Below are 18,387 nucleotides of genomic sequence, written 5' to 3' on the forward strand. Positions count from 1 at the left end.
CAACTCCACAGCTTGCGAAGCCCTTTTCATAGCAAGTTCACTGATGAACCCCACATCCCGGCTAACGGCTCCCCCGAGGAGTTTCACACCTAGCACCGGTCTTCCAATCTCACAGGGAAACACCCCCTCCTGCACCTTAACCCTATTGCACGACGGCCAAAATACTTCGGTTTTCTTAATATTAAGTTCAAGGCCCAGGCGGGGACCCTCCGATCTGATAATATCTAAAGCTTTGGCAACCTCTTTAGAGTCCCCAATAATTGTACCATCATCTAGCTACCAAGCATGAAATAGAAGCTTACAGGAACTCTGGACTAGATGAATAAGTGGGTGCAGAACTAAGGCGAAAAGAAGAGGTCCCAAAGGTCCCCCTGCTGAACCCCAGTGGTGGACCAAATGTGGTCATCCCCCACATATAGCCTGGCCGGTTGCCCATATAAAAAGTTCACCCATAAGGAAATAGATGGACATCGGGCCCGAACCTCATTCAGAAGGGCAGTCCTATCCACCAAGTTGAAGGCATTACAAAAATCAATAGTAAGCATAGCCAATGACCCATCAGAATGGAACTTACTTAAAAACCTGTTCGCGCTATGAAGAACGGCCTCTGCACCACTAGGGACTCCCACCCCAAACTGAAAGTCGCACAGGTATTTAGTAATGTCTTTCCCAACACCCCTCATAGCCACCTTAGAGATCAATCTTCTCCAAATGGCACCTACGACAATGGGTCTAATCCCATTGTCCGGTTTGAGCAACGGTGTGAGAGGAGCCGACGCAATGAACTCTGCCAAAACCCTTGGGCATCTTCCCCCCAAACATAAATTAACCATTGCAGTAGTAGCCTTTAGTAACCCAACAGCGATCGGCGACCCCTCTCCACAAAATGCATCCAAAATATGTTGTGCCCTCAATCCATCTCGTCCGCATGACGTCCCTTTAGGGAAGGATTTAATGCATCAAAGCACACAATCCTCATCAACAACAAGAGGAGGCTCAGAAAGCAATGAAGCAGGCATAACCGGCGGGGGCAAATTGGGATGCTTAGCCACTAACGCTTTCAAAGTGTCATTGCCGAAAGTTGCAACCCCTGAAGAGCATAATACTTTAATGGCGGCAGTAAAATGCCCGTCCGTCACTTTTCGTAAACATTGTTTCACATTGGCGCATACCGCAACATCATCGTGCTTAGCGATAGGCTCCCCATGACTCGAGTTCACCCCTATAGGTGTGGCAAAAAAGGATAAAATAAGCGCATCAAAACCATCATTAGCACCCCAACTTGCTAGTGCTTGTTGAATACTTTGACATTGCAAAGACTTTCTATTACCGGACCTGCGCTCTTGACGTTTAGAAGGTCTGAAAACACGCAGCGTGCACCGCGGTAACAAGAAAAGTTTCACCCATGTCTCAACAGAGTCTGGCATAGCAACCACCTTACCCAGAGCCGCAGTTAACGCTTGAGCAAATGCCATACGACAACTATGAGGGATGCTCTTAACTATGAGGGATGCTTTTAACGCTTGAGCAAATTTCGTAGTTAAGCTCATATTATGGTTCAGAAATTATATGAGAGAGAATGCGATTTCCCCACCTTTTTTTGGAATTCTATTTTGAACCTGTCTATATATTCTTGCAACTAAATTTATCTTATTTAAATATTAATTATTTTATATATAAAACATAATGTTTATAAAGTTTATAAAATATATTGCAAGTTTATAAACTAGTTGAAAGATGATATTTTTCATGTTAGTAGTCATGTCGCCATGAGTTAAATGGCTTACTACATGGATGATGCATTCTCAAACTCCATCACTCATATAGCTACTTGATACTTAAGGTGATGCTATGTGTCAAGACATTGTTTTGATTGAGTTGGATGTTCAATATGGTTGTAATATTCATTTATTTGGGTATGTATAATTTTAGTTTCAAAGCAGCATTTTTTTTCTTTTATATAATAACATAAGTTATCTTGTAGAAAATGTATTACAAAATGAGAGGTTAAACATGGAGTTTAAATGAGGTTCAACATGGAGTCCAGCATGGGTTTCTTTTGCCTACAAATGAGTGTTGGTGCAGGGGGGGGGGGGGTTCATGCACAAATCAAGAATCAAGCTTTTGGATATATTTGTCGCTAGACTGGTCACAAAACACCATTTTAAGCATTTAAAGCTTGGTGAATTGTGATTGTGTTGATAACGTAGGATTGAAAAGAAAAAAAAACATTTTTGGTAAAATTGCTATATGCAAATAGAGTTGTCAATTATGTATAAAACGCGATATGACTTGTTAATAAAAAAAATGCGTTATGTGATTTTTTTACTTTTTTTTAATTAATTTAAATTAGAAGACTAGACTCTATCATTTTTCCTTATATGAAACTCAATAAAACTGTCTTATAGCCATGAAATATAAACTAGTTAAATGAGCCACATTCATGTCTGATAATGTGTTAAACACATCATTTTCTAACATATTAAACACGACAAGACCTGAATTGATAAAATGAATTTTTATAAACACACAAAATGCTTTAGCAAGTTTGAAAGACTCGTAAGAAACTAAAAATGTAGCAACCATGTTCCAATTTCACAAAATTGAGTTCAATATAACATAATAAATAACTTCATTTTTACAAAAACTCGACAATTAATAATACAAGAATTTATCAACAACTAAAATTCGTTTTAACACGTCTAGATACCAACAAATCTAACAAAAATATTTTTTTTTATCATAACCACATGTTAAAACGAACTAGAATTTACCAGACCTTATTGGTTAGCTGAATATCGGCACCGTCTCGTGAGTCGCGAATGGTTACCAAATAAGGAAGTGATGAAATACATAGCAGAGGGACTGTTCCCGTAACATCCAACAATAAAGCTTAACTTGTGTTGTGTTATTTTGCAACGCTTCTTTCTTTGTTATTTTCCCTCCGATCGCGTCTTCCACCAGATCTCCGCCTTCAGTAAGCCAGTTCCGATCAGCTTTCAGTTTCAATCTTTAATTTTAATTCAATTTATAACTGATTATACCGTCAAACGATGTTAATTGTGGTTATTACATGCTCATTTACAGTGTTCCGATTTTTAGGTTTTGAGAACTTATTTTGCCGATAGTTAATTGAACTCAAACTGTTTATACACGTGTTAGGGTTTTGATTGACTTGTTTAATTGTTTACTTGTTCAAGGGGCAATTGATTGTTAGCAGATTTGAAATTGAACTCAAAACTGTTTATATATATATATATATATTTATTATAAGGATAATTTATGGCTGTGTTAGGGCTTTTTATTTACTTATTTACTTGTTCAGGGGGCAATTGATTTGAGTTTTGAGTTAGAAGGGGATAGATATGACTAGGTTTAATGTTAATGGGAAAGTGGTGGATACTGTTGATTTGCTGAAGAAGAGACACTGGGCGTGGCGACTTGATACGTGGCCGTTTGCAATACTTTATGCCACATGGATGATTGTTGTTTTACCGAGTTTTGATTTTCTGGATGCTTTTATTATTCTTGGTGGGCTGGTAGCTGTTCATATATTGGTGTTTCTTTTTACAGTATGGTCGGTCGATTTTAAATGCTTCGTTCAGTATTCAAAGGTTGGTTGTATTCTGAACTGATTGTTTATATTGTTATATGACATATTTAATCATGGTATTGGTTTGATGTAGTGTGTTATTGTAATTCATTTGTCTAGGTTAAAGATATTCAGCATGCTAATGCTTGCAAAATCACTCCAGCTAAATTTTGTGGCTCCAAAGAAGTTATACCATTACATTTCCGGAAGGTCATAAACTCATCTTATTTTCTTAGATGTTGGAACATTTTATATGTCAAATTCGTGTTTTTGGTTGAATTTAAATGCCCCATGTGTTTGATATCATTTTTTTTATTTGCCAGCTGGCAGGCTCTTCGACAGATGAGATATATTTTGATTTCCGAAAGCAGTGTTTCATTTATTCAAATGAGAAGAAAACTTTCTTTAAGCTTCCGTATCCATCCAAGGAAACTTTTGGGTACTATCTCAAAAGCACTGGATATGGTACTGAAGCTAAAGTTCAAGTTGCTTCTGAGAAGTGGGGTCGCAATGTGTAAGTTTCATTACTTACTGCAAGTCCACTTTTATCATTTGATTTTGCAGTCTAGTTTTAACTCACTTGTATTACTGTTACCTTATTCAAAATTTTTGACATCTATGTAGATTCGAGTATCCCCAGCCAACATTCCAGAAATTGATGAAAGAGAACTGCATGGAGCCTTTCTTTGTCTTTCAGGTTCAATATTAAGAAACAGATTTTAAAGAACATAGATTTATGTGCTCGTCTTCTTTTTTCAATAACCAGTTATTCTTCTCTTTGATCTGTAGGTCTTCTGTGTGGGACTTTGGTGTCTAGATGAATATTGGTATTACAGTCTGTTCACACTCTTTATGCTGTTTATGTTTGAGTCAACAATGGCAAAAAATCGGTTAAAGACTTTATCAGAGTTGAGGCGTGTTAGAGTAGATTCCCAGATGCTAATGGCGTATCGTTGTGGAAAGTAAGTATATTATGCTATCTTTTGTTGTTAACATTGGCAGGGCCGTCTCCGAGAATCCTTTAAAATTTTGGGCCTGGGACGAGTAATAAAAGGGCTCCTAAAATCGCGTTCTCAATTATAAGATGAATAGTTTGGCAATTTTACCAATAGGGGTGTCTTTCAAAAGCCCAAAACAGACCAAAACAAAGAAATAATAATAAACGACTTACTAAAATGACTCATATAAAATACAAATGAAAGTTTTTTTTCTATAAAAAAGAATACCACTTGTGGGAATTGAACCCATAACCTTTGATTCCATAGTCTAGCACTCTTTCCATTCAACCATTGAGTCATTTTGTATGCTTTTGTTTTATAACAAAATTACATATAAATTATAACTAATTTTTTTTTTGACAATTATGGGCCCCTTGGGAGAGTGGGCCTGGGTCCGTCGCTCTCCTAGCCCTCCCTTTGGGCTGGGCCTGAACTTTGGATTCACGTCTATAAGCTGTTGCCTTGCTGTGTCTTTTTTCTATTGCAGGTGGACAAAGGTAGCAGGGACTGATCTTCTGCCTGGTGATGTTGTGTCAGTTGGTCGTGCTGCTGGTCAAGATGGTGAGGAAAAGTCTGTTCCTGCAGATATGCTTATTTTAGCAGGGACTGCTATTGTAAACGAGGCTATTCTCACAGGCGAGTCAACTCCCCAATGGAAGGTGGTTACTTTTTTTTTTCTCTCAGTTTACTAGACTTGTAAACGAACTGAACGGAGCATGTTCGTGTTTGTTCCATTAACTTTAACTGAACAAACGATTGAACATGTTTATGTTCGTTTATGTTTGTTAACATTTTAAACGAATGAACATAACTGAACATACATGAACGACATAATTGTGTTAAAACTGGCTAAAAGTAATGTGAAGAACCATATGTTGGACCTAAAAAGTTATCAAAACTAAACGTAAATGAACGGACTTTAACAAACGTAAACTAACGAGCCCAAAAGAATGTAAACAAACGAACGTTACGAAGAAGACGTGTGTTCATGTTCGTTCTTTAACTAAATGAACAAATTTTTTTGTTCATGCTTGTTCATTTTTTAAATAAACGAACTTTCCACTGAGGGTTCACGAACTGTTCACTGGACGTTCGGTTCGTTTACAGGTCTACATTTTACTTCTTTTTTTTGAACTTTAGTATTCGTTACTTGGTTTACCCTTTTAAAATAAACGTACAAAAATATGGTTGTTCGGCAGGTGTCAATCACGGGCAGAGGACCAGAAGAGCGCCTGTCTTCTAAACGGGATAAAAACCATATTCTTTTCGGTGGAACAAAGATATTGCAGCATACTCCTGATAAGGTTGTACATAATGTCCCAATGTTACATTCATTCTGTTAAAAAGTTTTATTATGCAGTTAATAGTTAAATGTATTTCTTTTGTTCATTGATTCAGACCTTTCATATGAAAACTCCTGATGGTGGCTGTTTAGCAATTGTTTTAAGAACTGGCTTTGAAACAACACAAGGGAAACTAATGAGAACCATTTTGTTTTCAACCGAGAGGGTAAGTCCGTCATTATCGACACTTTACATTTTCCTGTTGTTTCTCTTTCACTATTGTTTAATAGATAATATGTTTTTCAGGTTACTGCTAACAGCTGGGAGAGTGCACTTTTTATTTTGTTTTTAGTTGTTTTTGCCATTATAGCAGCTGGTTACGTACTTAAAAAGGTAAACTAAACTTGTGGTTACTATTTCTTTTTCAATATTTTGTTGTTCATAAGTTAATCATGTATAATAAAGTTTTAATTGATATAGGGGCTTGAGGATCCTAACCGGAGTAGATACAAGCTTCTTTTGAGCTGTTCTTTAATTATAACTTCCGTGATCCCGCCTGAGCTGCCAATGGAGTTGTCTATAGCTGTTAATACATCTTTGATTGCATTAGCACGGCGCGGTATATTTTGTACAGAACCATTTCGAATACCGTTTGCTGGAAAGGTGTGCAAATCTACTTTAGTTATGTGTTATTTGAGTTTAAATGTTTGATCTCTTTTAGAATTTTATCATTTCATATATGGTTATTCTGCAGGTTGATATATGCTGTTTTGACAAGACGGGAACACTGACATCTGATGACATGGAGTTCTCTGGAGTTGGTGGGTTGAGTGATGATATTGGTTTAGAAACAGATACTAAAAAAGTGCCAACTCGCACTTTGGAAATTCTTGCTACATGTCATGCATTGGTTTTTGTAGACAATAAGCTGGTATTTACTTTTTGTTGTTTATCTTTGTTCTATAGATTTTCTTGTTTCTGGTTTTACTGAAACTGGAATATACTAACATGAAACTTAATTAAAACATACTTATATAATGATATTATTGCTTATAGGTTGGTGATCCTCTTGAGAAGGCTGCAATAAAGGGGATAGATTGGACTTATAAATCTGATGAGAAAGCCATGCCTAAGAAGTAAGTCATTCATTTAGTTTGTAGAAACTTTTTACACATTTTTTTCAAGGAACTTCTAGAAACTTGTGACACATTTTTTTCTATTATTTGCAGGGGAGGTGGCAGTGCTGTCCAAATTGTTCAGAGGCATCACTTCGCGTCTCACTTGAAAAGAATGGCAGTTGTGGTTCGTACAGAAGAGCAATTTTATGCATTTGTAAAGGTATATGTCAAAGGTCAACATTGACCAAGTTGTACTTCCCATTGTGTGCAACCATTTCACTCATTTGGTTATATCTCATGCGACTTGTTATAATTTCAGGGCGCACCAGAAACCATTCAAGAAAGATTAAATGATGTACCTTCGTTTTTTGTAAGCACCTATAAGAGATACACACGTCAAGGGTCCCGTGTTCTGGCTTTAGCTTATAAACCTCTTCCTGATATGACGGTATGCACACACACACACATGTATACATTCATATACACTAATATACATACATGTCACATAATTATATATACACATATGGATCAGCATTATGCTTGTTTCACAAAATTGTTTGCTTTTTGTTAAATGGTTATAGGTAAGTGAAGCTAGAAACTTGGACAGGGAGGTAGTGGAAACTGGGCTCACCTTTGCAGGTTTTGCGGTATGAAAATATACATCTAGTATTCATTCACTAAAATGTTTTATACTTTGCATTTTCCTATATGTATTAGCAATATGCTTTCGTTAACATATTTGCCATTATTGGACAAACTTTAGGTATTTAATTGCCCCATCAGAGGAGATTCTGCCAGTGTTTTGCTTGAGTTAAAAAAGTCGTCACACGATCTGGTGAGTGGCACGGATTTAGTTTTCTTTATTTATTATTTTAATTGTGTAACAGAATTTTAGCTCTACTACAGAACTATTAAGTTTGCATAATGCTTATTATTACAATATTGATGTTAATTTTCTGTGTTTTAGGTGATGATTACTGGTGATCAAGCATTGACGGCTTGCCATGTTGCACGCCAAGTTAATATAATATCAAAACCGGCATTGATTCTTGTCCCAACGAAGAACAAGAAACAATTTGAGTGGGTTTCACCTGATGAAAAGGAGATCCTGACCTACAGGTTATTTATGCCGCCTCTAAAATAATGTATATATTTTTAAATATTTCTAAGATGTTTGTTGATCGTGTTATTTGCAGTGAAGAAGTGGTTGAGGCTTTAGCTGAAAGCCATGATCTTTGTATTGGAGGTGATTGCTTTGAAATGTTGCTTCAGACCTCTGCTGTTGCCAGTGTGATTCCATATGTTAAGGTTGCAACTCTTCTAACATTATAAACATGATTTTTAACAGTGTCACACTAACAAAATTAAATTATTAGGTATTTGCTAGGGTGGCACCAGAACAAAAAGAACTTATAATGACCACTCTTAAATCATCTGGAAGGGTAACATTGATGTGTGGTGATGGCACTAATGATGTTGGAGCTTTGAAGCAGGTAACGCGTACACATTCTCTTAATCATTTTTGTTCAAAGTTTTTATTCTCTTAATGTAATAATATGATAATTAACACGTTAATGTATTTTCAGGCGCATGTAGGGGTAGCTTTACTGAATGCAATACCGCCACCAAGTCCTGGTGACAAGCCGTCGTCAGAAACAAAGTCTTCGTCAGAAACAAAGCCCTCTAAGCCGAAGAAGCCCAAGTCCGTTACTGAACCAAGTTCAAGCAGCATCACCCCTGCTGCCAATAACCGCCACCTCACACCAGCAGAGGCTCAAAGGCAGAAGCTAAAGAAAATGATGGATGATTTAAAGGAAGGCGATGATGGTCGTGCTCCTATAGTCAAACTTGGTGATGCATCAATGGCGTCACCTTTCACTGCCAAGCACGCATCCGTCTCCCCAACCATCGACATTATCCGCCAAGGTAGGAGCACTCTGGTCACCACCCTGCAAATGTTCAAGATTCTTGGACTTAACTGCCTTGCAACTGCGTACGTGTTGAGTGTCATGTACTTAGACGGTGTTAAACTAGGAGACGTTCAGGCCACCATTAGTGGCGTATTCACCGCTGCCTTTTTCTTATTCATCTCACACGCCCGGCCACTGCCGACACTCTCTGCCGAGCGGCCCCACCTGAACGTCTTCTGCTTTTACGTATTTTTATCTCTACTCGGCCAGTTTGCTATCCACATCCTTTTCTTGATTTCATCAGTGAAAGAAGCAGAGAAACACATGCCAGACGAATGCATCGAACCTGATTCCGAATTTGAGAGTAATCTGGTGAACACGGTGTCCTACATGGTCAGTATGATGATCCAAGTAGCTACCTTTGCGGTTAACTACATGGGTCATCCTTTTAACCAGAGTATATCAGAAAACAAGCCGTTTAAGATTGCACTTTTTGGTGCGGTTGCGTTCTTTACCGTGATTACTTCTGATATGTTTCGGGATTTAAACGATTGGTTGAAACTGGTGCCTTTGCCAACGGAGTTGCGTGACAAGCTTTTGATATGGGCAGCGTTGATGTTCTTGACGTGCTATACGTGGGAAAGGTTCTTGAGGTGGGCTTTTCCTGGTAAAATGCCGACCATCAAAAAGGCAAAGTTAGTAGATGGTAGCAAGCAAAAGTCTGACTGAGGCTGGTTTTACACAGATTTTGGTAACATTTTGGATATTTATTCTGTGGTAATAAGTCTATTCATACAACGTCGGTGACTCTTGGTTCCCCATTTTTTGTTTGATTAGTTGCTTATTTACCATGGGATTAAAGGCTTTGTCAAAGACGTTATTAATGTTCTTGTTAGACTGATCTGGTTTTTCTCTAAAATTTCAAAGGTGGTATATTGTTCAAAAATTAAATATTATACGTCCTGCTATTTATATTAAAAAACCTCACATTGGCTAGTTGAACCAAGCTAAAACCCTCGTCGTCCGGACCTCAAGTTTGGTTTATCATGTCATGATGCTATTTTAGTATTGTAGACATTTGGTGTATGCGTATTTACTACACACCATTTTCTAAATCCATCCAAGTAAAATAAAAAAGTATAAAGTTCAACCGCATTAAAAATGTACATATATAAATGATCTACAACGTTTACTTGGTTCCATATATCGTACAATTCGGTAGTAGCCATACGTACACTGCAAACGTACTATTTATAAGCAACTGACAACTTAAATCACCATGCCTTTTTTAGTTAAATTATACAAGCAATATAACCTTATATGGCTCGCATTGTCAGAATCCTCTAACCTCTCTCTACCTTTATCTCTCTAAAATGCAGAAAATATGATGTTAAATGAATGTAAAGTGGGGTGACCCACCTTATACATGTGCGCTTTGAAATGAGTTTTACGTACGATTGCGTTTCGGTCTCTCGCTTCAACGATCCCGCTACTTCAAGTGACGTTATAATTTTCAAATACATTTCGTCAAAATATTTAGTTCATTCTTGACCCAACCCAAAACTTAAAATAAGTTTTATTTTTATATGTGAATTAAAAAAAACTTGGGGCCCCATATAACACGGGTCGTATGGCTCCACACAATGATAAATAATTCGAATTATTGTACGCTTTGATTATAAGTTTTAGGGAGTCATACATTTGTTATATTCCTAGCTAGTTTATAACTATCACATTTGTTAGAAAATAAAATGTTGAAGTTTCGACACTTTCGTTAGTATAGTGAGGGGGGGGGGGGTCAATTCGTCTGTCGTAGTAAACGAGGACCGAGGATAATTTTAAATTAACTTTCTAAGTATGGAACAAAAGTAGACATGGGTCTTATATAGACAAGGTATTGTGTTAACTTTGGTCCAGTATGTACAAAGTAATTTTGAGATAAATAAAGTGGGACTTTGTGTAATTATTGGCTTTGTTTTAACAACGAAAAATGGTATTAAAACGACACTTTCGTTAAGCAAAAGAGGTATAGTGGATTTGTGGGACAAAGAATGGTTTCAAGGTGACTTTTGGTTTCATGCCAATAAGGACGAATAAATATTTTAACAAATGAACTTTGCTTTTAAATATTGTTACGACCGTAAGTCGTTAATGCTATTTTTGCAATTTCAATAAACGTTGACTTTGGGCCGTATGGGCGTAGTGATATTTATAAAACCAAGAAAACTTCTTTTTTTTTCAAAATATAAGTTTTAAAAATTGGGAACTCACCAACCAATAACGCATTCGGGTAAAGAAAAAGTGAGTGCTAGGTGGAGATGATGTACGGAATATGTGGACTACATCCCAATAATAGATATTCATGAAACCATCCCGATTCTGTACTACAATCCATTACAGTTGCTTAACTTATGTGATCAGACATTCTGAACACTCTAACCCATCCTCATGGAACACAACAAAAATAAATAATAACAGGGACTCGGAGAGACAAACCATTTTAATCTTCAAACAGACACGCTGTTCAGGTATCAAGTCCGTCGAGCTTACTTACGCTTCTCTATTCAAAGCTTGTGCCTCATTATTAGCCCTTGAAGAAGGCCGACAAATCCACGTTGACTGCTTTAAGCATGGGCTGGATCCTGACGTATACGTTCGTAACACCATGATTCATTTCTATGGCTCTTGTAAAAAGATTATTGATGCACGCAAGGTGTTCGATGAAATGCCGCACACAAATGTTGTTTCTTGGAACACTATTATTTCCACTTTCTTTCGTGTTTCGTGGTTTTACGAATCCGTAGAGTATTTTATGAAGATGCGGGATGTTAATATCGAGCCGAACGGTACTACATTGGTGGTGATGCTCTCGGTGTGTGCCGAGCTAGGGAACTTAACATTCGGGAAATGTGTTCATAGCCGGATAATTTTGAAACGACTGGAACTCGATTGTCGGTTAGGGACAGCGCTTGTTAACATGTATGCGAAATGTGGGGCTTTGAATTATGCGAGGTTAGTTTTCGACAAAATGCCTGAACGGAACGTGTGGACTTGGAGTGCGATGATTCAAGGTTTAGCTCAACACGGTGTCGCTAAACACGCCATTGCACTTTTCAACGAAATGAAAAACACTTCAATCCAACCGAACCACGTGACGTTTCTTGGTGTTATTTGTGCGTGTAGTCATGCTGGATATGTGGAGGACGGGTACCGGTTTTTTAAAGAGATGAAACATGTTTATGGGATTAAGCCGCGGTTAACTCACTATGGTGCAATGGTGGATGTTTTGGGCCGAACCGGTCATCTCATAGAAGCGCACAATTTCATTTTGAAAATGCCTATTGAGCCTGATCCGACCGTGTGGAGAGCTTTGCTCAGTGCTTGCAGTGTTCACAGTGCTAGTGATTTTGATGGGATTGGGGAGAAAGTGCAAAAGAAATTGCTTGAATTGGAGCCAAGATGGAGCCCTAACTTGGTTATGGTTGCGAATAAGTATGCAGAAGTATGCAAGTGGGAAGATGCAGCCCGACTGAGAAAGAGTATGCGGTTTAAACGACTGAAAAAGATAGCCGGAGAGAGCTGCATTGAGGTCAACGGGTCCACTTTTAGATTATTATCTGGTCATGATTCTCATGCTACTTGTGTTGATATTTACTCGTTACTTGACGGTTTAAGTTTAAACATGAAGATTAACAATTTATAATGTAAAAACTGGAAGAACTTAACGTTAATTATAGAAACGTAAAGAAGTTGCATATGCTTATCCTCAGGAACTTAACTTACAATACAGTTGGTTCCCATCAAAATTTAACATATCATCTTAAGTATAACAGCTCATAAATGGTTTATTATATCTACCAATGATACATAAGTACCCACAACTGCAACTACTAACCCGCTCAACACAACAAACCCAACAACCACCACCTCAACTCCAAATCTCCTGTAAATACCCGAGATCTTCAAGTAGCACAAACACGGTATTGTTATAGAAGTCGTGGCACTTAAGAGGGCCCCCACGAGTGACATCAGGTACCCGAAAAAGGGAAGGGCTAGGGCTACAATTACATGCTAGTCATCAACATTGTTCTAATTAAGAAGCTACACCTCCTTTTATTGTAAGAAGACTGAAACCGTGCTTCGATAGCATTAACACACGGTGTTAGCATTAGTGCATATTTAGCTATTGGAGTGACGAGAGTGGTGCATATGGCCACCTGTGAACTTATATGGTGCGTTGGAAGGTTTAAGGTTATCTGTGACTCCGCATTTGAACCAAACATTAGGTAACCAAGAACCGCCATTAGTGAGTAAGTAATTGTACAGAAGGCAAAACAAAGGAACAAAACCTGCAATGTAGTACAAAAACAGTTATTTAGTAACATGTTTTCAAGTAATTCAATCATTCAAATCCTTATATAGTTATATATACCTTTGAGAATTGATGCTGTTTTTTCATAGAAGTATATAAGGTAGGGAAAACTGGATGAGCACAATAGCAGAACGCGTATAAGCTAATAGCGGAGGGGATTCCATTCCAATTTACAAGCTTACCCTTTTCTTCAAAATCGACGCCATCAAATGCACCAGCCCAGAAGATTGAGCTTAGGATGATCACAGTGGCTAGAACACCACTGGCTGATATATAAGAAAGGATGCTTAGGCTATTTAACCAACTTGTGGGAAGTATAATGATGGCAACAAGGATTACAAATCCGGTTTTTGCAGCAATATGTGTGCCATAAATGTAAAAGTCCATGCCCGGGAATAAGTTACTCATATTATCACCTTCTAGGATCAGGAAACCGGTTGCAACCATGTAGAGCTCTATGTTTACAGTGATTGATACTATCGTTCCTCCTGTTTTTCCAAATGCACGGTCCCCGATATCAGGGTAACTTCTTATTGTTGGATCGATATCCACGCATCTTTTGATTAATAATCCGGTGTAGAAAGTGGAGCTGGCGATTAGGAAAAGTAGTATTAAGCTTAACCAGCCTCCTGATGCCAATGCGTATGGGATTGAGAGTATACCAACTCCTAAGAAATCAATCAAAATGAACAAGTCAGATAGATATAGTGCAATTATCTCATAAAAATGCAAGAAGACCATTGTTCAAGTTCATAATTTTGAACCATGCCATGAATATACATGCTACATGGTCTTATACTCTTATATGGTGTATTAAACCTTTAGGTTGAAGTCCAAATTGTGCAGCTAATAATACGGTTTTGAATAATATACATGGTTTTGAACCATCACTAGTTCTAACTACTGACGTCAGTGGTATGCTATAAGTACTGAGGCATTACGTGCCTGGAACAAAACCTATGTTTACTTGTTCTGTCTGGAGCTCGAGCTCTTGAGGTGGATGGTTTTGGTCCGAAGTTTGTATACCGGAATGTAGTTGGGGTGTCATCCCTTTAGGTTGAAGCCTCCTTAGAGACGAAGATGTATAAAACGTGTCATACAGAATTTAATTATGGGTGGCAAAACCAACTGTTCAGTTGGTTTGTGTACCATGCTAAATGGGATTTGAATCAAAACCATCAACTCAAAAATCGGAACATATGGGTCCTGGTCAAAATGAACATAAAAAGCAGGTTAATGCGATCAGGTTAAAGCTAGTTCACTCGGTATATTTGATTTTTTTTTAATCGTGGTTAGTGACCCGGTTGGTGGTGGTAGCAACGAGCCAACATCTACAGTGTTTGCGCCAATGGTGACTATGACAGAGACTAGATGTGCATACTGTATGCACACCAGCTACTTTATTAGAATAAAACAGAAAAGGGGCAAGTGTAAATCACTAAATTGACATGAAATTCAAGATACATTTTATAAAGTTTACAGTCTAAACACAACCAAAGTCACCAAAGAATAATGGCAAGTTTAACTTTAAACTTTAACTTTGCAATTGTTTTTTGGTGCGTCTTTGACTATTTGACTATAAATTTATAAAATTACAGAATTAGTATTTTATATTTTTAACGCACTTCTCAAAACAAATTTTCTTTTATCAAAATAGTAGAGCTGTCTAAACGAGTTTCACGTTATGAATAAATTAATAAATAGTAAAACTTGTATCCCCCCAAGGCCAAGTCTGAATTTAAATAACACGATAGCGACCCATAATCTATTAATCTAGCGGTATGATATGGTGTTTGCCCCCACAAATATGATCCTTACAGGTAAGAAACAATACCGCCATGGACATTAATTTGCCTAGACAGTATAAAAACATTAAATTTCGTTATCTCTTTGATTGCTTCCAAAAGATTTCTTAGCTTTAGCGGGGACCAAGGAGTCTTAAACAAGCCAATGTTTCAACCTCCTACTCCCAATGAATAAAAAAAGGGACCTCCTCACTAATGCCCAAGTCCACCTTAGTCATGGCGGTTTCCGGTCTTCCTCCTTGCCATCGTTTGTGTTTTTATCGTTTTGGGTTTAAAACTTTACTAAACATTGTTGTTCACAAATCATAATACGTTGTTCAAATATAAGATTTATAAAAGAACAGAAATCTCCGGATTTAGGCTGTATTTTGAAGGTTTTGATCATAAAACAAACGAACGAACAAACTAACCTGAGAGAGCATTGAGGCCATTGAAACAAGTATTCATGAACGAGGCATTGCCGACTATGTTGGTATATTGCACCTCATCTGCCTTTGTTCCCACATCACCACCTTCGAACAATAGAGGTATTTTCACACAGTAGTCTTCCTGCTGCTTTTGATCCTTCATTATAACTCTGTTATTTTCACACACAAACACACTTGTTATATCTAAGGAACTGATACATATGCTTAACTCGTGTTCTTATATAAGGTCTACTTGTTGGAAAATCAACCATTTTCACCTTTTGACATTTTAAGCAACCACGTTTTTTTTATTTTTTATTTGTATTGTTTTAAATGCTATTCAAACAGTAACTATAACCAGCTAGCTAGTGCAAATTGATGTACTGGAGGGTACTTGAAATGAGTGCTCCTTCCACCTTAACCAATGCAAACAAATTGCCATGCATGTTCATGACGAAATGCAGGCATTAGTGCTTAACAGGAGTAGATTCGGAGCAGGTTAGTTTGTCGTTCATAAACCTAGTCATTAACCCGATTAATTTAATTTCCCTCGCTTAGTGTAGTTAAATGATTTTGGGTAGACGTGTGAAACACTATTAGAAAAAGAGATGTCTTTCTATAACTGAATTCATAGAAAAATCCAGCTTCTAACAGTTTTCCAACAAAAAGTTATGTTGGAAAAACACATGCTTGAAAAATCGTTTACAATTGTTTTTCAACAATTTTTTTACAAAATTGCTACAAAAACATGTGGTTGTAAACTTATTACAACTTTCCTACAAAAACTATCAACATAATGTATTAATGTTTATTACATAATATTGTAGCAAAGTTGAAGCTTATTTTTTTTTTGTTGAAAATCTGTTGGAATTACTTGATGTAGGAAATTTTTGTGGGAAAATGGCTTATTTTCTAGTAGTGAAAGAATACACGAAAGTACGAAACCTACATTCTGAACTACCTGACAGGGTGTTTCTAGCAATTTTGATATATTCACTCGTTATGTAACTTGTAGTTATTTTCCAGCATGACAAACTGTTTCTTGCTATTTTACTATGGAAGAACATGTGAATTTTTTTAAGGGAACCGTATCAAACACGTGGTATCAACAAAAAAAGAAAAACTTTAATGTTTTTGTTGTTACATCTTGGCAGCAAAAGATCTTGTTGTTATAAGTATGTGTTTTATTTTAATCGTAAGCCAGTCATTTTCCTCCGTTTCTTCCTCTCCACCACTAAAAAGGGGTTTATGGTTTTGGAAACTTTGCATGCAAATCGACGTGATCCATATTTGTTTCCTCTTAGCAATAAAATGAAGAAAGTTTGACGCACGAATTTACGTCACAAATTTATCAAATCCATATTAACGTCATGAACACAAACACCAACAACTTACACATGCTAATTAAACACCTAGAAAATCTAATTCTAAATACAAGTAAACAAAATCTAACTTGAATACCTAAAAAGATAGAACCGAGAGGAATTGAATGGGATGGCCGGGTGGGTTGCATGTGTTTGTAGAAACTAAAACCTAAACGAAATTAATTTAGGATTCCAATTCAAAACAAAAAATAATGTTAATCAAAATACAATTAGAAACCATACCTTTTGTTTTAAACAATGGTTGATTGGTGAAGGTAGATCAAATTAACAGAAAAAGAAAGTGGCAACTTCTTCTTCTTGACAGACCTAAACCTAATGCCAAAATATAATCCTAATCATTCTTCTCTGCCATCCATCCATTTTTCTCTCAGATCCTAAAGAAAATATCAATTAATATATAAACCAGAGTAACTTTATATAAAACAATAACCAATTAATCTATATCTATGGTAATATTATTACCCTTATTAAGCATCTTTTTAGGACAAAGTTGTAATTTACCTCAAAATTTAAGACCCTTAATCCTACTGATAAATTTTACATTAATCGATTCGTATCATCCTTCCGATTAAAAGTCTTAAAACATCAGTTTGAAATTAAGATAAAACTTAACGACATTAAGTTTTTTTCTTAACGGAGGTCTAATGATATTTTTTTTTTCAAAAGATGGAACATCCGACAGAAATATTTGTAGTTGGGACTACTAGCTAACCACACAAATTTGAGATTATTAAAATCCAATTTACATTATTATTATTATTATTATTATTATTATTATTATTATTATTATTATTAATGTTGTTGTTGTTGCTGCTGTTGTTGTCGTATCATCAGATTGAGATATGGTTATTTGATATGCATTAGACGATATTATGAATACCACATTTTTTTAAATAGCTAAATTAAGTGTTCGTTAATTTTACTCCTAAATCTACATATTTGTTGTAGGGCCCCATTTTATTAGTTAGTCTTTAATTTGTATTTGTTTGAACTATTCACAATATAAACTAGTTAGTTTGTTGGTTTCTTTTAATATGTTTAGGCCTAAGATGAATGTTGAGCCCAATGGGTCGTAAATAATATATGGAAGCGTGGGATTGCTTCACCTATAAAAGGTGAAGCATGAACATGCTAAACTAACCTTTTTCAAAAACTACAATCTTATCCATTCACCAACTCCTCTCTGCTCCCTCTCATATTACCATTTCGGGTAATAACCAATCACAAACAAGATCCGAGATCTCGGTTGGCTACTAGTGAATCCGCTAGCTTATAGTTAGAGATTGATTAAAGAACTCTTAGTTGTTTGATCCGTTCATAGGACCTACAATTGGTGTCAGAGCTTTCAGCTATACTAGTTGTGGTTCTTGGGTCACAACCTTGGATTTTGCTCTTGTTTGTGTGCTGAAGACTTGTATTCAAGTGATATAGTGCGTCTACGGGTTCACTTGTTTGTTAAAAGTGTGTTTGAAGGCTTGAAATAAGTTTGTTTGAAGTATTCGGGTTTGAACGAAGAG

General features: G+C 36.6%; 2 protein-coding genes and 1 pseudogene across 3 annotated transcripts; 2 read left to right on the forward strand and 1 right to left on the reverse strand.

Moving 5' to 3' along the window:
• Nucleotides 1–2,873: 2,873 nt before the first annotated feature.
• Nucleotides 2,874–9,876, forward strand: LOC143628594 (putative manganese-transporting ATPase PDR2). The gene is made up of 21 exons (XM_077098144.1): nt 2,874–2,977; nt 3,326–3,614; nt 3,713–3,802; nt 3,916–4,106; nt 4,217–4,289; nt 4,382–4,554; nt 5,078–5,249; nt 5,790–5,894; nt 5,989–6,099; nt 6,180–6,266; nt 6,354–6,536; nt 6,628–6,804; nt 6,930–7,009; nt 7,103–7,211; nt 7,311–7,439; nt 7,573–7,638; nt 7,755–7,826; nt 7,959–8,110; nt 8,188–8,299; nt 8,368–8,484; nt 8,578–9,876. The coding sequence occupies exons 2-21, from the start codon at nt 3,366–3,368 to the stop codon at nt 9,628–9,630; spliced, it is 3,501 nt and encodes a 1,166-aa protein (XP_076954259.1). The 5' UTR covers nt 2,874–2,977; nt 3,326–3,365; the 3' UTR covers nt 9,631–9,876.
• A 1,359-nt stretch (nt 9,877–11,235) lies between these two features.
• On the forward strand, nt 11,236–12,604 carry LOC143628576 (pentatricopeptide repeat-containing protein At2g36730-like). Its single transcript, XM_077098131.1, has one exon. It carries the CDS (start codon nt 11,264–11,266, stop codon nt 12,602–12,604), a length of 1,341 nt encoding a protein of 446 aa, XP_076954246.1. The 5' UTR covers nt 11,236–11,263.
• Nucleotides 12,605–12,693: 89 nt separating this feature from the next.
• Nucleotides 12,694–15,835, reverse strand: LOC143628545 (amino acid transporter AVT1I-like; annotated as a pseudogene). Its single transcript, XR_013152766.1, has 3 exons — nt 15,489–15,835; nt 13,334–13,941; nt 12,694–13,250 (listed from the first exon to the last, which is right to left on the reverse strand). The product of XR_013152766.1 is annotated as an amino acid transporter AVT1I-like (transcript).
• Nucleotides 15,836–18,387: the final 2,552 nt, after the last annotated feature.

Source organism: Bidens hawaiensis, unplaced genomic scaffold (genome assembly GCF_021521415.1).
Source record: "Bidens hawaiensis isolate Kalapana, Puna unplaced genomic scaffold, B.hawaiensis_p1.1 tig00005028_1, whole genome shotgun sequence".
Classification (NCBI taxonomy): Eukaryota; Viridiplantae; Streptophyta; class Magnoliopsida; order Asterales; family Asteraceae; genus Bidens; species Bidens hawaiensis.